General features: G+C 37.5%; 1 protein-coding gene across 2 annotated transcripts; it reads right to left on the bottom strand.

Annotated features, from left to right (window-relative positions):
• Nucleotides 1-426: 426 nt before the first annotated feature.
• LOC120473933 (alpha-1,3-mannosyl-glycoprotein 4-beta-N-acetylglucosaminyltransferase C) lies at nucleotides 427-19,604 on the bottom strand. 2 transcript variants are annotated; one of them, XM_039663998.2, is made up of 4 exons: nucleotides 19,297-19,604; nucleotides 17,847-17,961; nucleotides 8,995-9,109; nucleotides 427-5,051 (listed from the first exon to the last, which is right to left on the bottom strand). In XM_039663998.2, the coding sequence occupies exons 2-4, from the start codon at nucleotides 17,946-17,948 to the stop codon at nucleotides 3,868-3,870; spliced, it is 1,401 nt and encodes a 466-aa protein (XP_039519932.2). In that variant the 5' UTR covers nucleotides 17,949-17,961; nucleotides 19,297-19,604; the 3' UTR covers nucleotides 427-3,867. The 2 variants fall into 2 exon arrangements, with proteins under 2 accessions (XP_039519932.2, XP_039519933.2); XM_039663999.2 differs by having other exon boundaries at nucleotides 19,401-19,604.
• Between the last annotated feature and the right edge of the window lie 1,672 nt (nucleotides 19,605-21,276).

The raw sequence follows: 21,276 nt of genomic DNA, 5'->3' as shown, positions 1-21,276 counted from the left end.
GGGCAGGGAACCATAATCTTGCTTGCCATAAATATAGATAGTGATATATATTTCTTTTCTTGGCTTTGACAATAAATAGACAAGGACAGAGTACAGACATCGCTTTCTGAAGGCTACAGAAGCTGTGTCGCGGTCTGATCTCAAGGGTGCTTTATAGTTTCCTGGTCGATGACGTCACCTGACGTCCTACTCTCTCATTGGACTGATGCTTCACGACGCAATCACGCAGAGCGTTCCCATCGCGTTTGACAACGCAGCTCGAAGTTCCCTTGAAAGGGAACTGCATAATGTCCCTTTAAAGACCACTCACACATAAACACAACTCATACAGTTATCAGTTCATTATTTCAAATTAGACCCATAATGCAAAGTGCAGTACCACCCTAAAGTGTTTTTTTTTTTTTTTTGCAATAATGACAAAAATAATGTACATTATCCTGCCTCCACACCCATGAAACATGTTTAATTGGCTGTCAAATAGGCAATAGTCAAACAAACAAACACAAAAAAGAACAATTATATTCATAGAGCAAAACATATGAAACAGATAGTAAATATACAGAAGTTCTTTCTTACTATCATCCCTGAGGCGGAGAAAACATACAGTAGTCAGCGAGTATTAGGCTATCCTGTTTTTAAGACTTAGGGTGTATTCACACCTGCCTTGTTTGGTTCGATTGAATCGAACTCTAGTTCGTTTGCCACCTTGGTGTGGACCTTTTGGGCAGGTGTGAATACAGCAATCGAACTCGGGTGCGGACCAAACAACCGAACCGAGACCCAGCTGAAGAGGTGGTCTCGGTACGGTTCCAAACGAACTCTGGTACGGTTCGTTTACGGTGTGAACATGAACCGACCCAATTGCAAGAAAGCACTGCGTCGAAAGAGAATATTGCGCGTCTTTCTGCGCGTCGTGTGTGAATGTCTAATCGCGCAAAGATGCAAAAAAAAAAAATCATTTGCAGTTCATAAAGCATTTGCAGTTCACCGCCTTTTGGTGGTGGTTGACGAGTTTCCCCCTTAAAGCGAGTGCCGAGAAAAATTCTATATATAAATGTAATGAATTATTGTTATTATTAATGTAAGGATAGTTACAATACAAGGATGATGATGCGTTAATTTACGTTAAACTGGACAAACTTAATCGCAAGCGTTAACATTGACAGCACTTGTTAGTACACAATAAGAATCTCATTATTTGAATGAGTGAACATAGCCCCTCTCTATGAATGAAAACTTTATACCGGCCGTCTTCTGTGCAGTGCCACTTGTAACGCAAAGTTGAGATGTTGCCCAGAGATAAAAAAAAAAAAAACAGTAGATGGTCGAATGAAAAGATGCACGAGAGACGAGAGTTGTCGTATTTCCCCGCGTTTATCCACAAGTTTCCGAGGGGTGCTCCTGTAAAAAATAAAGTGGGTGAAACTTCCGGTGACGTGGCGGAAGTAGCATTCCAATGGTATTTTGTGTGTTAGTTAGCGAAGAGGCTAGCTGTTTTTCGGAGAATTATTTTACTATTTAAAGATGCAAATCTTTATGAGAGATGTCGTTACGGAGCTCAGGGACAACATGTGCTGTTCGCGGTTGTATGTATAACTGGACTAAACTAATTTAGTGGCTTAAACGTGATTGTTTTGAACATAAGCCGAAAACGAAATCAGAGTGATCCTGCCAACGACTGTAGTTTCCATCACCTCCCAAAAGACGACGAATCTTCCTGTGTACATTTGTTTAAATTCTTAATATTCTATAAACTCTATCAGCATGTGTTTGGCTGTTCGCTACTGATGTTACACCTAAACTCAGGATCAAAGCCTGTGTTGACAGAATACCAAATGTGCCAGTTAATGTATTCAAGTAGCACATTCATTTATCATTTTGAATAAACTCCAAAGCACAATGACTAAGTGTGTATTTTTTATTTTAATTGTTTGTCAGCTCGCACAACTGTCTGTCACCATGCCTTGATGAGTATTGATTATTAATAATGTTATTATAATACTCCCAATCAACTACTGCGGAGGTAAAGGTACTGTTTTTTCACCCTTTTGAATTTCGTTGAGGTTGTGTTCCCACATCGTTAGCTAGTTTGGATCGCTATAACTTGAATGACTGTCAACTGTTGAATGATTGAGTGTCAAGCATGTCAAATCGTGCTTTGTTTACTTCCAACCGGAAGTCGCGCCCACTTTTGACGCAAGGCCTCATGGGGCGTAGGAAACTTGTGGATAGAGCCACTCAAACGTTACACTCGTCGTCTTCTCAAAATCCGAATTACAACTTCGTATAGATGACATTGTATCATATGATACTCATTAGTTTCTTCATATTGCGTTTGTACAGAATTAACACAAAATTAGTAAAAGAACAAATATTGCAGTATGAAATATATGGAAATATCTCCATGCTGAGCCTTTTTTGCACTTCCTGATTTCCCTTGAGAATCCTTGTCCAATGAATGGACGACCTTAGCACACGTGTGGTTTGGTTTACAAATTTTGGTTCACTTGCAAAAAGAGCAGTGTGAAAGCGAACCGTACCAAAAAAAAAATAATAATAATAATTTATTTGGTCCGGACCAAAGCAAGTGAACTATCGGACTTTCCTGGTGTGAATACACCCTTAGTTTGATAAATCACACAACCTGATGTGATTGTCAGAAACATGATGAATGCAACAACACAAAATATCACTTTGGTAAAAAGTATACAAATATATAAAATCTAGATCTACGAGTCCTTTCACCAAATACTGAACAAAATTAAGTTAGTTTAAAATGTGTGTGTGCGTGCGTGTGTCTCTATGGAAGATCCCCATAAAACATGGAAATCCAATGTGTGTGTGTGTGTGTGTACAGTATCTGCACTTCCTCCTAACTAGTGCTTAAAGCCATGAAATTACAAAATTGTAATTCAAAATGTATGTCAAGGCTACTACACCTAGGGGGCAGTATATTCCTAACAGACATTCACTTTTAAAAAAAGGCCTGTAAATGTAAATATTTTGACTGTAAACTGTTCTTTACTTCTTAGTATCCTCTTTCATCACTCAACCACATAACCATGCCTTCATATTTCATATTTTGATATGGAGATGGAGAGGAGATGATTATTTATTTATTTATTTTTATTTTTTTCACTTTTATCTTTTAAAATGTTTGAAACAATTTGTAACTTACATTTAAGGCAGCAGATTGACCTGAGGCTAAATTCTTCTCTCGTCTGAATTCTTCATAGAAAATACTAAGTTCTTCGTTCAATTAATTAAACTTCTGTTATACTAACATAATTTGCATGAAAAATGAATGTGTATTATCTTGGGAAACCTTGAAAAAAGTTATAAAAAGAGTCTCTCTTTTTTTGTTTCATTTGTTTTAAGAAAAGTTAATTTCACATCAAAACTAAGTTCATAAAATAAACGTATTTAACAAAATATTTTAGACCGGGATAAGAAAAATAAACTTAATACAACATATATTTTCTGAAAGTTTGAATATCCTCAAAATTTTAACTTTTCACCAAAAATCTAAATACAGATTAATTAAATTACTTTATGCTGTATCAAGACAATTATTATAGTTTTTACTAATATTTTGAATTGTATTTTATGTTTATATTTTATGTTTTCATTTCAGGTAAGGTTTTGGTAATTTTGTTGTTTTCATCTCAATTTTAATTTAACTTTTTTTTTTTTTTTGTAAATCAAGTTACTAAAGGAAAATGAGAAATGTTGGCAACTAGCTGGATTTTTTTTTTCCAGTTAACAGTTTGTTTGTTTTTTATAAATGTTTTTAGTTTAAGTTATAATAATATCCCTGATCCTCACAGATTTTAAGGCTTCAAATCTACGTCTGCGATGATAAAGAATTCATTTCTGCCGCAGAACAGCCTGAGAAACCGCTTCTCTTGTGTTTCTTTCAGCTTTAACAGTCCAGACCTGGATCCTATTTATGATAACCCAGTTCGATTGGGGTGCTGTGACTCGAATTCGTAAACATGACACGGTTGCGGGCACAAGTTTCTGGACATCGGGCTCATTAAACTGTCCGTTCTGAAGATAACCTAGTGCTTGAAATCCCGAACAATCCACCGCAGTCTCCGTTTTCACCAAAGTTTTCCCAAGTTCCACATCAGCAGAGACCAGCTGATCTTTTCCATCCAATCCTGTTTGTACTTGGACACGGGAGATAAGAACCGGTTCATGAAAGACCACTAAAAAGTAGCTTTCTAAGCCAATAGGGGACATGCCCCAGAAATACTCTGCATCTTGACTGTAAGCCTTTTCGGCTGTATTGGTCTCAAAAGTCTCGATGTTCGTGCGAATGTCTGCTGGAGGGTTATCAGCAACTTCTTCGACGAAGTCCTCATCCTTCAGGTGATTGAATGTCCCCCTAAATGACGAGTAAGTGCCCATGTGCTGAAACAGAGATGGGCGGAAACGAATGACTTTATCCTGCATCAACAATTTGTGAAAATGCGACAGCAGGAAGTCGCAGGGCATCTCTTGGTAGAAATTATAAAGGAAACGCCCCAGAATGGGCAGATCTTTGGACTGGTAGAGTTTTCCGATGTAGCCCAACTTGGAGAATTCCAGCGTGACCCACTTTGAGTTGCTCATCGAATTGATGTGCTCACGCATACTGGAGAGAAAGTTCTTCGAGCAGCTCACGTCATCCTCCAGCATGAGATAGTATTGGGAGAGGTTACTGCTAAAATGGAGCAAATAGGAGTAGTCCACGTTTTGCTTCGAACGGAAGGACACGCGGTCAGGAGCGTCGTTGAAGTTCCTCTTCAGTCCTGTAAGGGGTGGATAGTTCTCTTCGTTGACGTGGATAACAAGCAGTCGACCCTTCGACAGATGCAGGTGGAATTCATCTGTGATTTTCTGTGAGGTCTCCTGGATCCAGCTCACATCAAAGTCAGCGAGAAGGACAACCACGACCATTTGATCCAGCTCTTCCTCCGAGGACTCGGTGAAGATTGACCGAAGAGTGTCCTGAAGATAACTGCCCTTTTTCCTCTTCACAGACGAGAGGCCCACCGTTAGGTACTCTGAAAAAGGATGAAACCACAGGGATTTGGTTTACTGGGATTCATTAAGTTCACAAAGTCTTAAATCTTTCCCAACCATTGATGGAATTTTACAGCAATATTTATGTATTAATCTTTCAATCTAATGGGACAAATAAAGTTGTGCAGTTAAAGGGACAGTTCACCCAAAAATGAAAATTCTGTCAGTAATTACTCACCCTCATGTTGTTCCAACCCCGTAAGACCTTCGTTCATCTTCGGAACACGTATTAAGATATGTTTTGATGAAATCTGAGAGCTGCTGGCCTCGAAAAGTTATTAAAGACATCGTTAAAATAGTCCAAGTGACTTCAGTGGCTCAATCTTAAGTTTATCAAACAACGAGAACCCTTTTTTTGCGCAAAAAACCCCAAAATAATGACTTTATTTCAAATATTCATTTCCTTCTCTCTTGGCCTCGAGTCAGGTTACTAGTTTAACAGTGTATGATCTGTTGTTGTACGTCACACGCATCACACACATGACCAGCATCTGCCAATAGTGAGCCTACGTGTGAGGTAGCTCTACGCAATTACACTATTTTAACTGACTAGAGGCGCAAAGAGATACTTCAGTTGTTATTTAAAGTTGTAGTTTGTTTTTGCGCACAAAATGTATTCTCGTCGCTTGATAAAGTTAAGATTGAGCCACTGTTGTCACTTGGACTATTTTAACAATGTCTTTAATAGGGTTGGGTATCGAGAATCGAGTATCGATTGGAACCGGGACTAACTTTTCGTTTTTCCCGGAATCGTTCAAAAGTTAAAATTTCGATTCCTAGTTTCGATATTCACAGTCTGCCGAGCGGAAAAAGAAACCGCTGAACAACACCAACGAAGAAGCGTCTACCGGAAGTGTTGGCATAACCGCGCGAGTTGAACATGAGTAGCTTACGTCGGCGGTCCAAAGTGTGGCTTCACTTTTCTAAAAAAATAACGAAATCTCGGGAAAATGCAAAATTTGTGACAGAAGGAGTATTTCCTTCAGAAAGACTGTTGGTTAGCAAGGTTAGCTAAACTTTTTTGACCCTGCCTCTTAAAGGGTTAGTTCACCCAAAAATGAAAATTAAGTCATTAATTACTCACCCCCATGCTGTACCAACCTCGTAAGACCTTCGTTCGTCTTCGGAACACAAATGAAGATATTTTTGATTAAATTTGAGAGCTGTATAACTACCACATTGGCTCCTAATGGCTCTTTCAGACTGCACGATTTTCAAAGTAGTCAGGTCGCTGCTCTTTTCACACTGCATGACTATCTTGGCCAGCATTCAGTCGCTGCTGTGTTCACACTGGACGATGGATCGGTGACAGAAGGTTTCACACTGCATGACTTTAGAAAAATCGCCGACAGACTCTGTCTAGCACGCTGCACGCAAACTACATTTCACAACAAACACGCGTGAGATATGAAAAGGAAACAACGCGCGACACCACACGTGCAAGACCGGAGCTCTCACGTGAGACTTTTTTTTTCGACCCGGTTGTGGTACAGCTGGTGAAACAGACACGAGTGCTCCTGCCAAATTTCTACTAATTTTTCTTCCATTTATTGTGTCCAAATAGACCGAGAAGAAGCTTTTTTTGTTGAAACAATGCCATATCATGTTGATATGTGATCTATAACTCCTCCCCGAACTCCCTGCTGCTCTGTATCTTGCTCTCTCACTGGCTGCCGGTGATCGCCGATGTAGTTTTCAGTCAAAACACTTTTCACACAGCAGGATTTTGAATCGCCGACAGGTCCAGATATTTAGCATGCCAAATATCTCACGGGCGTCGGCGACTCGTCGGTGATTCTCTCAGTTCGCGTCTTTGTTCATTCACACTGCGTGATTGTCACTCGCGTGAACGAGCGCCGATTTGCCTGTGATTTCGGGCATTTGTCGGCGATTTCTCAAAACCTGTCGGCGAGCCAAAATCGTGGCTAAAATCATGCAGTCTGAACTCGGCATAAGGGACTGCCTCTTGACGGCCCAGAAAGTCAATGAAGAAAATGTTTAAATATTAAAACAAACAAAAAACAAAACAAAAAATACAAGATTTCCACGACGCATGCGCAAGAATTGCGATCTGAAGTAGTGTAAGCAGATCGCAGTTCTCGCGCATGCGTCGTGGAAATCTAAGGAAATCTCGTTTCTGGCCTACAAGGAAGAAAAGAAATAGTCGAATAAACTCGTTATTTTTTGTTTGTTTTTTCGCACAAAAAGTATTCGCGTCGCTTGATAAACATATAGTTGAGCCACGGTAGTCACTTGGGATATTTAAACATTTTCTTCATTGACTTTCTGGGCCGTCAAGAGGCAGTCCCTTAGGAGCCAATGTGGTAGTTATACAGCTCTCAAATTTAATCAAAAATATCTTCATTTGTGTTCCGAAGACGAACGAAGGTCTTACGGGGTTGGTACAGCATGGGGGTGAGTAATTAATGACTTAATTTTCATTTTTGGGTGAACTAACCCTTTAAAAGAATCGGAATCGAGAATCGTTAGGAACCGGAATCGAAACAAGGAATCGGAATCGGAATCAGAATCGTTCAAATTCAAACGATACCCAACCCTAGTCTTTAATAACTTTTCGAGGCCGGCAACTTTCAATTCCTCAAGAAGCCTATGGACTAGTATGCAGGAGTGATCCGGCTCTCAGATTTCATCAAAAATATCTTAATTCGTGTTCCGAAGATGAACGAAGGTCTTACGGGGTTGGAACAACATTTTTGGGTGAACTTTCCCTTTAACATATGAACGCGACCGGAGACGACGGAAAAACACACGGAGAACAGCAGCCAAACGCTGTGAGTGTGTTATAAATCAGGAATGGTAAGAGAACATTGTGCTTGGTACATTTTTCATCTTTAAACCAAACTTGAGTCAGCCGACAAAGTTTGAATCCCGTCTGGCTAGAGCTCTTCACATAATGTTACTCATTAGGTCAGTATGTGGAGAGTAGACGGTCTTATGTGGCTGTTTGAACGTATTCGTCCACACGAGCGTTTACACTACGAAAGTGTGTATGAAGTGGTCCAAAGTGGTACTTGTAGCCCCGTTTACACCTGTATTTAGTGTCGTCCACGACCGAAACGCATCTTAATACCAGGTGTACCAAATATTCAACAGCATATAAATCAAAACTGCTGAACTTTACTGAATGAAATGTCGACCCAGGACGAGTTCTAGGACTGTAAAGCTTTGGGGAATTGTTGATGGACTCGATCTACTCCATCTGTGTTTTGATCATCGTTCTCAATCCGATCCGGACAATGTGATTTTCTCAACTTCTTTTTTTTTTTAAAGTTTGCTTTTTTTAATGAAACTTACCCACATTCAAGAGTTCATTAAAATAGAAGATGCTCTGTTCTTTCTTTTGATATATTGACTGTTCATACAACATAATATTTTGGGGGCCATGAAAGTTAGAAGTTAGAATTTGGTTTGAACGGCAGTGTATTTAATCTGGTATTTGAGAATATATTCTCAAAGAAATAGCTAGTTTTGTTTAGAAACAACAGATTTCGAAGAAAATGCTTGAAAATCACTAAAGGAAGTGCAATTGAAGATTATGTCCATAATTTAATTCGATGTAGTTCTTTAACTAAATTACTTGTAAAATAATCAACATATTTATGTACAACAAGTGCATAAGTGCAGCTTGTGGTGACCATTCACACAAAACATCTGCAATAATTTTAAACTGATGATTAATTTACAGTACATGTGAGCTGGGCGGATGTCTTTGTTTGCTTCACCAGTTCTTAAAATAACTTTTCAAGCTCCATTCCGCACACAGATTGCATGACTGTATCTGCAACACTGCATCCTGTGGCAGCTCTGCTAGAAATGAAAGCTTTGTTTTATCAGGAAAGGGGTGTGCTGTATTGAAAACTTCCACCGGTAAATTCTCTGCAAGTTTTGAGTAGATGAACTCACTCTTGGACTGCTGGAGGTCTCCTGCCAGAACTTTAATGGAAACATTAAAATGCAGGTAATGGCTCTGGAGATCTTCAACCCAAGTCTCTCTATCCCAAATCCAGTTCACTGAATCCTGTAGAAAAAAATAATAATAATACATAAATCATAAAATGTACAGGTCTAGTTCATCATATTACATCAACATCACCTACAAACACGATCCTACAGGGGGGTTAGTGTTAAGCCTCATTCACACTGCCAGCGGCACGCAGCCGTGACATGATCCCATTCATTTCAATGGAGGGCTGAAAATTTCCAACGACACGATTTCCAGCCGCGATGGCACTCACCGTTTCTTGTTCATCGCTAATATTAAAGGGATAGTTCACTTTGAAATTAATTTTTAATATGTTTTAGCTTACCTCAAGGGCATCCAAGAAGTAGGTGTCTTTGTTTCAGTCAAATTGCTGTTGTCTATCAGTCATACACTGGAGGCTAAGGGGGTCCACCAAAAAGCATGCACAGAGAATCAAACTTAAACATGATTTAATGACTCGTAAATGTAAGTACACGTTGATGGCCTAAGACACGAAACGAGCAGTTTTTGTGAGAAAACGAACAGTATTTATATCGTTTTTACCTCGTGTAATCACAGTGACGTCCAAGTGATCTGAATCAGTTGTGCAATGTCCAAATGAACCGAAATGAATCAGTTCAATGTTACGCCAGAAATGATCGCTTGCGTGTGACATCACTCAATATTTACACGGAGATTTCTGAAGTTTTACCTTTTACTAAACATATGTAGATATACCGAAATCGTCTTCCATTGCGGTTTCCCGTATATCTAAATATGTTTAGTGAAAGGTCAAACTTCCAAAATCTCTGTATAAACAAAGAGTGACGTCGGCGCGCAAGCGATCACTTCCGGCGCATGCGCAGACCGAAGCGCCCGTGCCGTCAGATCATTTTGTCATGGCTATGATTACAAGAGGTAAAAACGTTATAAATACTGTTCGTTTTCTCACACAAACCGCTCGTTTCGTGACTTAGGAGTCATTAAATCGTGTTTAATTTTGACTTCTCTGTGCATGCTTTTTGGTCGACCCCCTTAGTCTCCAGTGTATGACTGATAGACAACAACGGTTTGACTGAAAAATGTCAAAATTGAAAATACTGTGGAAACAAAGACACCTACATCTTGGATGCCCTTGAGGTAAGCTAAAACATAACAAAAATTAATTTTCAAAGTGAACTATCCCTTTAAGCATTTTATGTACTGATTCCATTTCTAGTCTTTTCCCTCCAAAATGTTTGTTCTTAGCTGCAAGAAAACTTATTCGGTGTCAACAACATGGACTAAGATCGGTGAATGCCATTCCTTAACTTTACTAAACAACAGTGGTGTAAACGTCCACTAGCGCCCTCACTGGCGACATGCAGCAACAAAGTCACTGGCAGTGTGAACACAGCTTTAGGTGGGGGCACACTACATGACTGTTGTTCTTCTCACACTTCACAACAGATCGGCAATAGGGGGTCACACATTGTGGTGTCGTGCCGATTGGAAACAAAAGATGTTTCCACAAAAACGGCAAAAAATTTCAATCCAATATAAAGTGTTGTAGTAAGGATACAACACATATTATACAACAGTTCAATAGGAAGAATCAATTGGCTATTATTTGTCGTGTGCAGTGGAAAGGCAGTTTAAGGGCGTTTACATGACAACAATGTACTATAAACAGAAATGTTTTTCCATTGTGCTTTTCGCGTACAGACGACAACATTGTCAAAAGGGTTCCCGTTCAAAGGGATCCAAAAAAAATGCTGTATTATTCATGCCAGGCCAGTAGATGGTGATAAACTACGTGCTATAGACTGAACACTTGTGCATGACATCACCGTGTTCACAAATTCATGTTTTTGTGGTTTACACAGAGACTTAAGACTAAAAAAAATTGCACTTGGAAACCTGTTTTCAAAACTTGTCATGTAAATGAGTGGCCAAAGTTTTCCGTTTTTAATTGAAAACAGTTTTGTATAAACAGACCCAGGCCCAGTGCCTGGTTGTTTAAAGCACCTTAAAGGAGTAGTTCACTTTTTTAAAAAAAAAACTTTTGCTGATAATGTACTCAGCCCCATGTCATCCAAGATGTCCATGTCATTCTTTCTTTAGTCGAAAATAAATTATGGTTTTTGATGAAAACATTCCAGGATTTTCTCCATATAATGGACTTCATTGAGAACCAAATGGTTCAAGATCCAAATGAGAGTTTCATTGCAGCTTCAAAGGGCTTTAAACGACACCAGACAATGAATAAGGGTCTTATCTAGCGAAACGATCGGTCATTTAAAAAATAAATAAAAAAGTTTAAGTTTTATAAGCACAAATGCTCGCCTTGCTCTGTTCTGTGATGAGCGTTCGTCTACTGTTCAAACTTGTTCATCAAAAAGAACAAATCTTTTCGAATCATAAGCCCTTTGAAGCTGCAATGAAACACTCATTTGGACCTTGAACCGTTTGGTTCCCAATGAAGTCCATTATATTGAGAAAATCCTGGAATGTTTTCGTCAAAAAACTTAATTTCTTTTTGACTGAAGAAAGAAAGACTTGGACATCTTGGATGACATGGGGGTGAGTACACTATCAGCAAAAGTTTTTTTTTTTTTTTTTTTAAGTGAACTACTCCTTTAAGTGTGATTTTCCCTTAAGATCACACTTACAGTATGTTTCCCTTAAACTTTAGGGTGTTGCAGAAAATAATTTTTATGAGTGAAACATCATAAACCCCTAGAATGTTCCTTAAGTGTCTATTTTTTTTTTTCGCTTAGGTAATCTCCAAAAAAAAAAAAAAAAAAAATGTATTGCATAAAGCCCCTTAAACCTCTGATGGTCCTCGGTCACTTCTGACCGAATAGTTTTCTGTTTTGAATTATCAAAAATCACAGCTTCATCGGAAGGTTATGATACTTGGTGACTTTTTTGGCATTTGGTATGTGAATAAAAAAAAAAATTGAGGTCATGATCCGAGCATGCTAAGTGGTCGTAAAAAAAAAAGTCACACTCGTGGTCTTCGGTCAGAAATGACAGACCCATAGGGTGAGTAAATTAATTCATATTCTTTCTTTGAGTATCCATCTCGTCTGGTCCGTCACTTTTATATTTATATTCTATTTATAAATATTTATATTATTTTATATTCATGACTGTTTGTAGTTTTCCTTTTTGATTTTGTTATCCATGTTATGTCTTGATGTTGAATTTATGTCTATCTGTGTCAACAAATAACGTGTGCATGGCAACAACAGACATTTGACATATCCTGAGTCTCTGTCAGGAATCACTTAACGCTTTCCTAAAGGAAGTGTTTAAGAAATCCTCAAATAAATCATCCCTCAAGGGTAAATCACAGTGTAGCAACTCATAATGTAATAATGGCACATAATAAGTAGCCTATTACATTTTAATTGTAATAAAATGTTCATAATGTAATAATTTTCTCAAAATGTAATAACTATTTTATAGGCTTGTAACAGCTTTAAAACATAAAAAATATTGCTATTCCCTTACGGTAAAAACATCTCAATCCAGTTTTAAACTACCTGTGAAATGCAACAGATTTAAATATTCATGCAATTATTATTATTATTATATTTTTATTAAACATAAAGTATTTGTATAACCTGCCTACAAAATCTACCAGATATAAGTATTATTACTTCTACTACTTCTTGTATACATCATGTATACATACTGTTAAATGAGAAACAGTGTTAAATGCCATTCCTGTGTAAAAATGTTGTTAAGAAAACCCCACAGTGTGTATGTGTAACGGTCACCAGGTGGAGTGCCCTTGAGAGTCACCAGAGGGCACTCCACACCAGATGTTCATGTTTCCCTCACAACTACATTTCCCAGAACTCACTGCCCGGACTCATCACTGATCACATTCACCTGTTCCTCATTCACTGATTGCATTCACCTGTGTCTCATCCTGTTAGTGTGTCTATATATACCTTGTGTTCACATTCAGTGTTTGCGAAGTCTTGTTTAAGTGTTACACTGCATTTCTGAGCGTTTTCCGTCTTTGTTTTCTGGTTTTTGACGTTGGATTGTTCTTGGATTTTGATTACTGCGGCCTGCCCTGACCTCTGCCTGTTTCCCGGATTCCCACTGTGTATTCTCCATTGTCCTGTCTGCTAATTCTCGACCCTGCCTGTATGACTAATCTTAAATAAAGCTGCATTTGGATCTTCATCTCCAAGTCTCGGAGCAGTTCGTAACAGAATGTGTGTGTGATAAAACATGTTATCTGCTTCAGCCAACGGCAGCATAGAGCACGAATAAAGCAAACATTTCTTCACTTTAACATAAGTTAGAGCAAAACAAAGCCTGAATGAATGTAAATCAGAGGGCAAATTGAAAAATACAGTACAACAAACAATCATGTAGAGTGGTTATAAATAGTTAACACACCTCTTTGATTTTTTGATGTAAAAAAGAAAGAAAAATAAAATCAGAACTTCTGCACCATTAATGTACTACTATTACTAGTAATCTGGTGGATTTTGTATGCAGGATAAAACTGGATTATGATAATATTTGAATATTTAAATCTGTTACATTTTGCAGGTGGTTTAGGACTGGATTTAGATACTAAGGGAATACTAATATTTTATATGTAGCTGTTACAATGCAAATATTACAGTTAATGTAATAAATCTCTCACAATTTACAATTTTTTATTACATTATGAGCTCACGATTTCATTATGTTTTGATGAAATCATTACATTATGAACATTTTAGTACAATAATAATGCAACACTTATTACACTATGTGCCGTTTTTATTAGGTGCTGTTCTTACATTATGAGCTGCTACACACTTTTTAGGTGTCACACTTTAAGTGAGAGTTCACCCAAAAATTAAAACTCTGTCATCATTTAATCTCCCTGAAGTTGTCCCAAACCTGTATGAGTTTCTTTCTTCTGTTGAACACAAAAGAAGATATTTTATTAAAGTAAAAAATGTGCTTGTACAAAACTTTTAGGAAACATTTTGTTGTGAGGGAAGAAAAAAAAGTAGACTATGCCACAAATGAACAGGAAATGAGTCTGGATAGCATTGCAATGAAACTGAACTGCAAGTACTTGTGGTGTGCCACAGTGTGTCTCAATTCCCGAACATCACATGTGCATTATTCTATGCCAGTCTAAATAGTGTGAGCACTCAGAGATGCTCCACTAATGATGATACTTCAGTTGGCATGTTCTTTACAAGGAAAGCAATGTTTCAACTGATGCAAACGTACCACAAATGTATACGAGTCATTCTAGAATTGGGGGTACATTTCGAGTCTCCAGATAAATTTTCTTTTATATAAAAAAAAAAAAACATAAATAAATAAATAAAACTTTTTTGAATCAGTTTTGAATAATAACACTATTTTAAACTATCTCTAAAAAATAAAGCTTTATGTATATTTAGGAAAAATATTTAATTGGAAACATTAACTAAATGACTCCACATATTATTGACTGTCTCTGCCTCCTGATTCATACATTCAACTTGAATTATCATGAAACAATTAAGTCTAATTTTCATTTGTGTGTGTGTGTGTGTGTGTGTGTGTTTACTCTATTAAGTTATATAAACAATTACAAGTAATACAGAAAATATATATTCTATGCAATTTAACAAATTAATTTAAAAAAATGATTTTGTGTCTGTTCCTACGTTCTGGTCAACTCTCTTATAAAACAAAATAAACCCTCTAAAGCATTTGTGGAAAAAGCATGTGAATTGCACCAAGGGATGTCGCTTCCTCTGGTGGGAAAGATCTCTGGAAAGCAGTGAAGTACACCAATAGCTGATTAAGTATTTGTCAAATCTATTATTGTGGTATTGCAGTGAATCTCTCATTCACTTTAAAAAAAAATTAGAATATGGTGAAAAACCATAAAACTGTTATCGTCAACTCTGTTATCGTCAACTCTGTTATCTTCAACTCTGTTATCATCAACTCGGTTTTCGTCAACTCTGTTTTCGTCAACTCTGTTTTGTCAACTCTGTTATCGTCAACTCTGTTATCGTCAACTCTGTTATCGTATACTCTTATCATCTACTCTGTTATTGTCAACTCTGTTATCGTCAACTCTTTTATCATCAACTCTGTTATCATCAACTCTTTTAACATCTACTCTGTTATCGTCTACTCTGTTATCGTTCACTCTGTTATCGTCAACTCTGTTATTGTCTACTCTGTTATCATATACTCTTATCGTCAACTCTGTTATCATCAACTCTGTTATCATCAACTCTGTTATTGTCTACTCTGTTATCATCAACTCTGTTGTCGTCAACTCTGTTATCGTCTAATCTGTTATCGTCAACTCTGTTATTGTCTACTCTGTTATCGTAAACTCTTATCATCTACTCTGTTATTGTCTACTCTGTTATCGTATACTCTTATCGTCAACTCTGTTTTCGTCTACTCTGTTATCGGCAACTCTGTTATTGTCTATTTTGTTATCGTATACTCTTATCATCTACTCTGTTATCATCAACTCTGTTATCGTCAACTCTTGTATCGTCAACTCTGTTATCGTCAACTCTTTTATCATCTACTCTGTTATTGTTTACTCTGTTATTGTCAACTCTGTTATTGTTTACTCTGTTATCGTCTACTCTGTTATCATCAACTCTGTTGTCGTCAACTCTCTTATCATCTAATCTGTTATTGTCAACTCTGTTAACGTATATTCTGTTATCGTCAACTCTGCTATCGTCTACTCTGTTATCGTCTACTCTGTTATCATCTACTCTGTTATCGTCAACTCTGCTATCGTCTACTCTGTTATTGTCTACTCTGTTATCGTCAAATCTGTTATTGTCAACTCTGTTCTCGTCAACTCTGTTATCGTCCACCCAATTTGTCTATAACAGAGTTGACTTTTTTTTTGTACATTGATGTCCAGTCTTAATATTTTAAATCTTACAAGTTTAAGATCAGCAAATACTGAAAATGTTGAATTTAAAGCAGCATTCTGTAATTTTTGAAATTTTGCTCTCAGGGCCCCCCTACAGTTGGGAAACAGTATTCTCTTCTACTACTGTCGTAAAATCTGTCATGGTTACACTAGGGAATACACACGTGCATTTGTTGACAAGAGATACCCCGAACTCTGCAGAAGGAAGGAGTTCTCACATCTTGGGCAGACTCCAGTGTTGCGTGTGAAATTTCTTCATCCCAGGTACATTGGCGTATATTTCAGCATGTCTTATGAATATAGCGTCATGGGCTTTTTTTATTTTTTTCAAACGTCAAAAGATCGCGTAGCTCACGTTTACAAGCCAGTGTCTTTATAGAAAAGTTAGCCTATTGGCTACTGTTTTACATAATGGATATGCTAATTCAATTCAATGTTTGTTGGTAGATAATAGCTATGTCGTCAATATTATAATATCAAGCTACCATAGATGAATCTGCAAATTTGAAAAATCGATTTGCATTACAGCCTGAGGCAAGACACTTTCACCAGAAAAATAAGTAGCAAACATGACTATAAGCCTGCAGACATAGTTATCCTGATTCCTGACCGATTATTTTGTTTGTCTAATCATGTATTATTTACTTGCAAGAATGTAGCCCCTACCAAACTCAGCAATCATACTACTTTCACGTCTGGACCTGGCGCGAGCTGCCCGCCCCGGCTCTATGAGGATACTTGAGTGTCTTAAGCGCCCTCAAAAGAAAGCAATGCAGTCTACATAGGATGTGGCGAGGGGTGAAGCTACACAACACATTAAACTGATCGCCCGTGCGCTCTGTTTCTGACGTACTTCACATTTGGTTTTACTTGCTGCTTCAGCCATGACAACATAAAGAGGTAAAAAAATAAATAAATAAAAACGCTTGTTGGGCTCTCGCGTCGGAATTTGAGGAAGTGGAGGAAGTGACGCATGCCGTAAAGCAGTCGAATTTTGTTCTTTTTGTGCTCGGGTTCCTACCCGATCCCCGAAGTTACAGAGTGCCAGTAAAAACGATAAAGACCACGTCAGGCTATGGTAGACCTGTCTTTCAACCTACAGTATAATAATATTATAAAGGTTGAAAAAATGATATAGTGCTGCTTTAAACTGCATTCTATGAAAATAAAAACCTTTTTTTCTTTTTATGCTTGAAATGTATCTGCAATTCTGGAATGAATCATTTCTTAATGTGTAAAGACATACACACATAGCTAAAGTCTTCAGTGCGAGACGCCCATAAAAACCGAGCGTTTTTCAGGTAGGCTCACAACTTGGGTACAAAATAGCCTATTACTTATTCATTTTGATATTTTTGAATGCAAAAAAAAAACAAGCAAACGTCATAAGTTGACCTCAGACAACAATATAATACAATTTAAAAAGCCAATTCATGACTCCTTTAAGTTTCTCTCCTATGCTGAAGAATAAAGATTTTTCTTGGCAAGATAACTGGTGTCAGGTTCCGTGAATCAAAAGATAACAATTCTACATGCAAATGCTGGGAACTGTCACAGCTTTCCTTGTGATACAGAGGGGGAGGAACTATCAGTGTTGATTGACAGAATAACCGAATACAATTCATACACTGCACAGTGCAAATAAGTGCATAATGTCTAGGGCGTCATTTGGGACATACAACAGAGTCAACCATTTCTAAGTAAAGATTCAGTGAAGTTCTTGGAAGAGATAATCCACCTTTTTGTTGTTTCAAACCTGTTTGACATATTTTCTTTCTGCGGTGGAACATTCAAACTGCTTGCTTGTCAGGTTTGGAATGACACGAGACGAGAGAGAGAAAATGATGAGTAATCATGTTATTAGCACAAGCTTACCTTGACTTGTCCTGATTCTGCTCTCTGCATGTAGATGTAGACGCTGGTTAAAATTAAAAGACCAGCTCCAACCAGGACAGATTTTTTCAGATAGCATCTCATCACCCACTTTCTTCTGTTAAAGACACGTGCACTTAAATACTCTACCACCAACAATAAACACATCATAAGTCTTACTTGTGTCACTTGTCGCTCCAAATGCTGTTTTTCCAACATGTTTGATTGTCTTTAATCAGTAGCTGCATTGTTCAATTATTCACATGACCCAGTTTGAATAATTAATGTCCGATTATGAACCATTCAGCTGACACGTTCAACACTGTCATTTAGACGAACAAAATAGTGCTTCTCAAACTAGTATGTTGTCAAACAGAGGGCAAGAAGCTGCAAGAAGAGGGTACATATATATATATATAATTAAAATTCATATTTTAATTTAATCAACTAAGCTAATATTATGGCTTTTTTTTTTTTTGCAAATCAGCAGAAATATTACAAAATTCATGGTTGTGTAATGAATATCCCTTTTCAGCAAAAAGTGACAGCATGTCACATTCGCCTTTGATCACACATAACTTCCCTGGGCATTTCAGAGAGCGTACAGCCCATGATGTTGTAATAATTACTTCCTTGTTTTCATTGGTTCATTGTCCTCCTCGTAAGCTGAAAGGTCATTTAAACTATAGGCTACACGTCGAAATGTCACATTATGTTTTAATGACTCATCGTTGGTATAAACGACTTATAGTTTGTAAACCCTAGTTTACAATGGTTCTAAAAGCAAAAGTAACAATCCTAAAAGAGAACAGGTTGTGCTTAGCAGAAAAGGGATTTGCCATCATGTGTTTTGTCTGCATGTTTAGCCTGATGCATTTTGAAACATGCCTTTCTTAGTTTAAACCATATGACTTAGCCTGTTTTCGTATATGAGCAAAGGTGAACTTTCGCCTCTACACTTTTACAAATGGCACTGAATCAAAGCACGTCTGGTTTTGTCGCAGGTGTGTTGACTTGAGCACACTGACACTAACATTGCGCTGCTTTAAAACCCCATTTACAATGCAAACAAGTTAGGGCAGTTGTTTTGTTTACGCCTATAGGTGAAAGGAACAGTCAAACCAGACCATAATTAGGAAATGTAGCCTACAAATTAAAAGCAAACCAAAATGAATATTTAGAAATATGGTTTTTACATTTTATAGTTGCACATTATTATTATTATAGCAGTAGGCTATAAACAATCTGTAATTTATGATTGATTTTTATCTTGTTCTTCTTAGACTATCTACAAAGAAAACGACCGATTTTTTTTTAATTCGGAGTTGCCCACAACACTCATAAAAAAAAATCAATTAAAATGTCCGAAAAAGCAGCTATTTCCAAAATATTGTCCAGTTAAGCAGTGTATGCTTTGACAGAGAATTCAAACTAATGTATTTAATCCACTTACCTTTATCTCGCCTATGCAGCAGTAAAAGTAAAACATTTAAAGTGATATGTTATAACGTTAGAGAAAACGCATGTCTCTGTCCACGAGTTAGATCACTTCCTAACCTCGTTGTCTAATAGGCTGTTGTCTTGTCTTTTGTCGTCGTTGTCAAAACGTTGTCTTTCCTTCCTTCGGTGAAGTGTGTTGTGCGTTTATCCAACTGATGGTCCAGCCCAAGCGCTGCTGTCATGAGGACTGATGGTCGTTAAATGTTAACCCGGTTATTGTGGCTATGAAACCATTTCCTTATCCGTTGGCATCACCATAGGAAATATGAATGGTGAGTCAATCAAAGAAGTTTCAAACGGTTTTTTTTATCTCTTGATATGTAGATTTCCTTTAATCATAATTACATCCACTGGCTTTCTGAATTTAGAAATGAATAGATTAACACATAAATATGATACGTTTTATTTGTTACATTATGTTACTGCAAATGTGTGTTGAAAGATAGAAGACAGACACACTTCAGTTTCAGTTTTGCTAAATTAACCACAATAAGAAAAAAAGAAAGACATCCCTTAAAAAAAACACTTTTTTTCTGCATGTTTACTTCTGCTTTAGTTTAGCTTATATTTGAGTGTATAACATATGTAAGTGGTGTTTATTACACTTTATATGAGAATGAGAAGTCTGTTTCTAGTTTTTTTTTATTTTTAATTCATACCACAACAGTATAAGTGTATTTCTGGAAATAAAATATGTATTAATATAAAATATGTATGTTTTGATGTAATTAAAATATGTATTTTCTTCAGAAGGCAAATAAAATGGTATCTTAATTTTAAATGGACAGCAACATAATGAATCATTTACATTTAGTCATTTTGCAGATGATTTTGTCCAAACCGACTTACAAATGAGGATTAAAGCAAGCGAGTCATTGGAAGAGGCAAAAACAACACAAGAAGTGCTCAAAATACAACGTTCAGGCGTTGCTCAGAGTAGCACAAGCCAGACAAGGGATGATTAAAGGATAAGTACATTTTATTATTATTATTATTATTTTTTTTTTTAGGTTAAGTACTCAAAGAAGAGATGAGTTTTCAGTTGTCTTTTGAATGTTGTCAGGGATTCTGCATTCCTGGTGAGGGTGGGGAGATCATTCCACCAGCATGGAACCATGAATACAAATGTTCTGGAGAGTGATTTTGTGGCTCTCTGTGATTGTACCACAAGCCATCGCTCATTGAATGATCGTAGGCTTCTAGTAGGGATGTAGACTCGTAGGAACGAGTGGAAATTAGGAGGGAGCTGAGCCTGTGGTAGATCTGTAAGCAAGCGTTAATGCCTTGAACTTGATGCGAGGCGTGAGTGTTTGCCAGTGCAGAGAGATGAATAGAGGAGTGATGTGTGGGCCCCACATTCTGGATCATTTGTAGAGGTTTAGTTGCACATGATGGAAGTCCAGCAAGAAGAGCATTGCAGTAATCAACCTTAGAAATAACCAGGCCCTGGATGAGAAGTTGTGTTGCATGCTCAGTTAGGAAAGGCCTGATCTTTCTGATCATGTCTGGCAATTTGAAAAATGTTTTTGGAGTTGATAAAAGTTAAAAACATACATACAAGAAGTATATTCATGATTCTCAGATAGTTGGCATCATCCGGCCCTCTTCCTCTCCTTCCTCTCCCGTGTGGAATTCTTATTCGTGGGGAAGAAGGATGGATCGCTGCACCCCTATAAAGATTAAGGGGGGTTAAATTGCATCACGGAGAAGAATCGCTGTCCTTTGCCATTGATGTCATCGGCCTTCGAAGTCTTGCAAGGGGCGACCATTTTACTAAGTTGGACCTCAGCAACGCTAATCACCTAGTTCGTATTAGGGAGGGGGACGAATGGAAGAACGCCTTTAACAACCTGACGGGGCACTTTGAATATTTGGTCATGCCCTTTGGGCTTTCTAACTCCCCGGCGGTCTTCCAAGCACGAGTCAATGACGT

Source organism: Pimephales promelas, chromosome 20, assembly GCF_988280905.1.
Source record: "Pimephales promelas chromosome 20, fPimPro1.hap1.1, whole genome shotgun sequence".
Classification (NCBI taxonomy): domain Eukaryota; kingdom Metazoa; phylum Chordata; class Actinopteri; order Cypriniformes; family Leuciscidae; genus Pimephales; species Pimephales promelas.
The sequence above is the reverse complement of the archived record's forward strand: the minus strand, read 5'-3'. Positions and strand labels throughout refer to the sequence as shown.

Excerpts from the sequence above, each read along its gene's own strand:
- LOC120473933 (XM_039663998.2), bottom strand. The coding sequence starts at position 17,948 with ATGAGATGCTATCTGAAAAAATCTGTCCTGGTTGGAGCTGGTCTTTTA. Across the intron at positions 9,110-17,846 it reads CAGAATCAGGACAAGTCAAG|GATTCAGTGAACTGGATTTG; the intron begins GTAAGCTTGTGC and ends TTTTTTCTACAG. Across the intron at positions 5,052-8,994 it reads AGACCTCCAGCAGTCCAAGA|AGTACCTAACGGTGGGCCTC; the intron begins GTGAGTTCATCT and ends ATCCTTTTTCAG.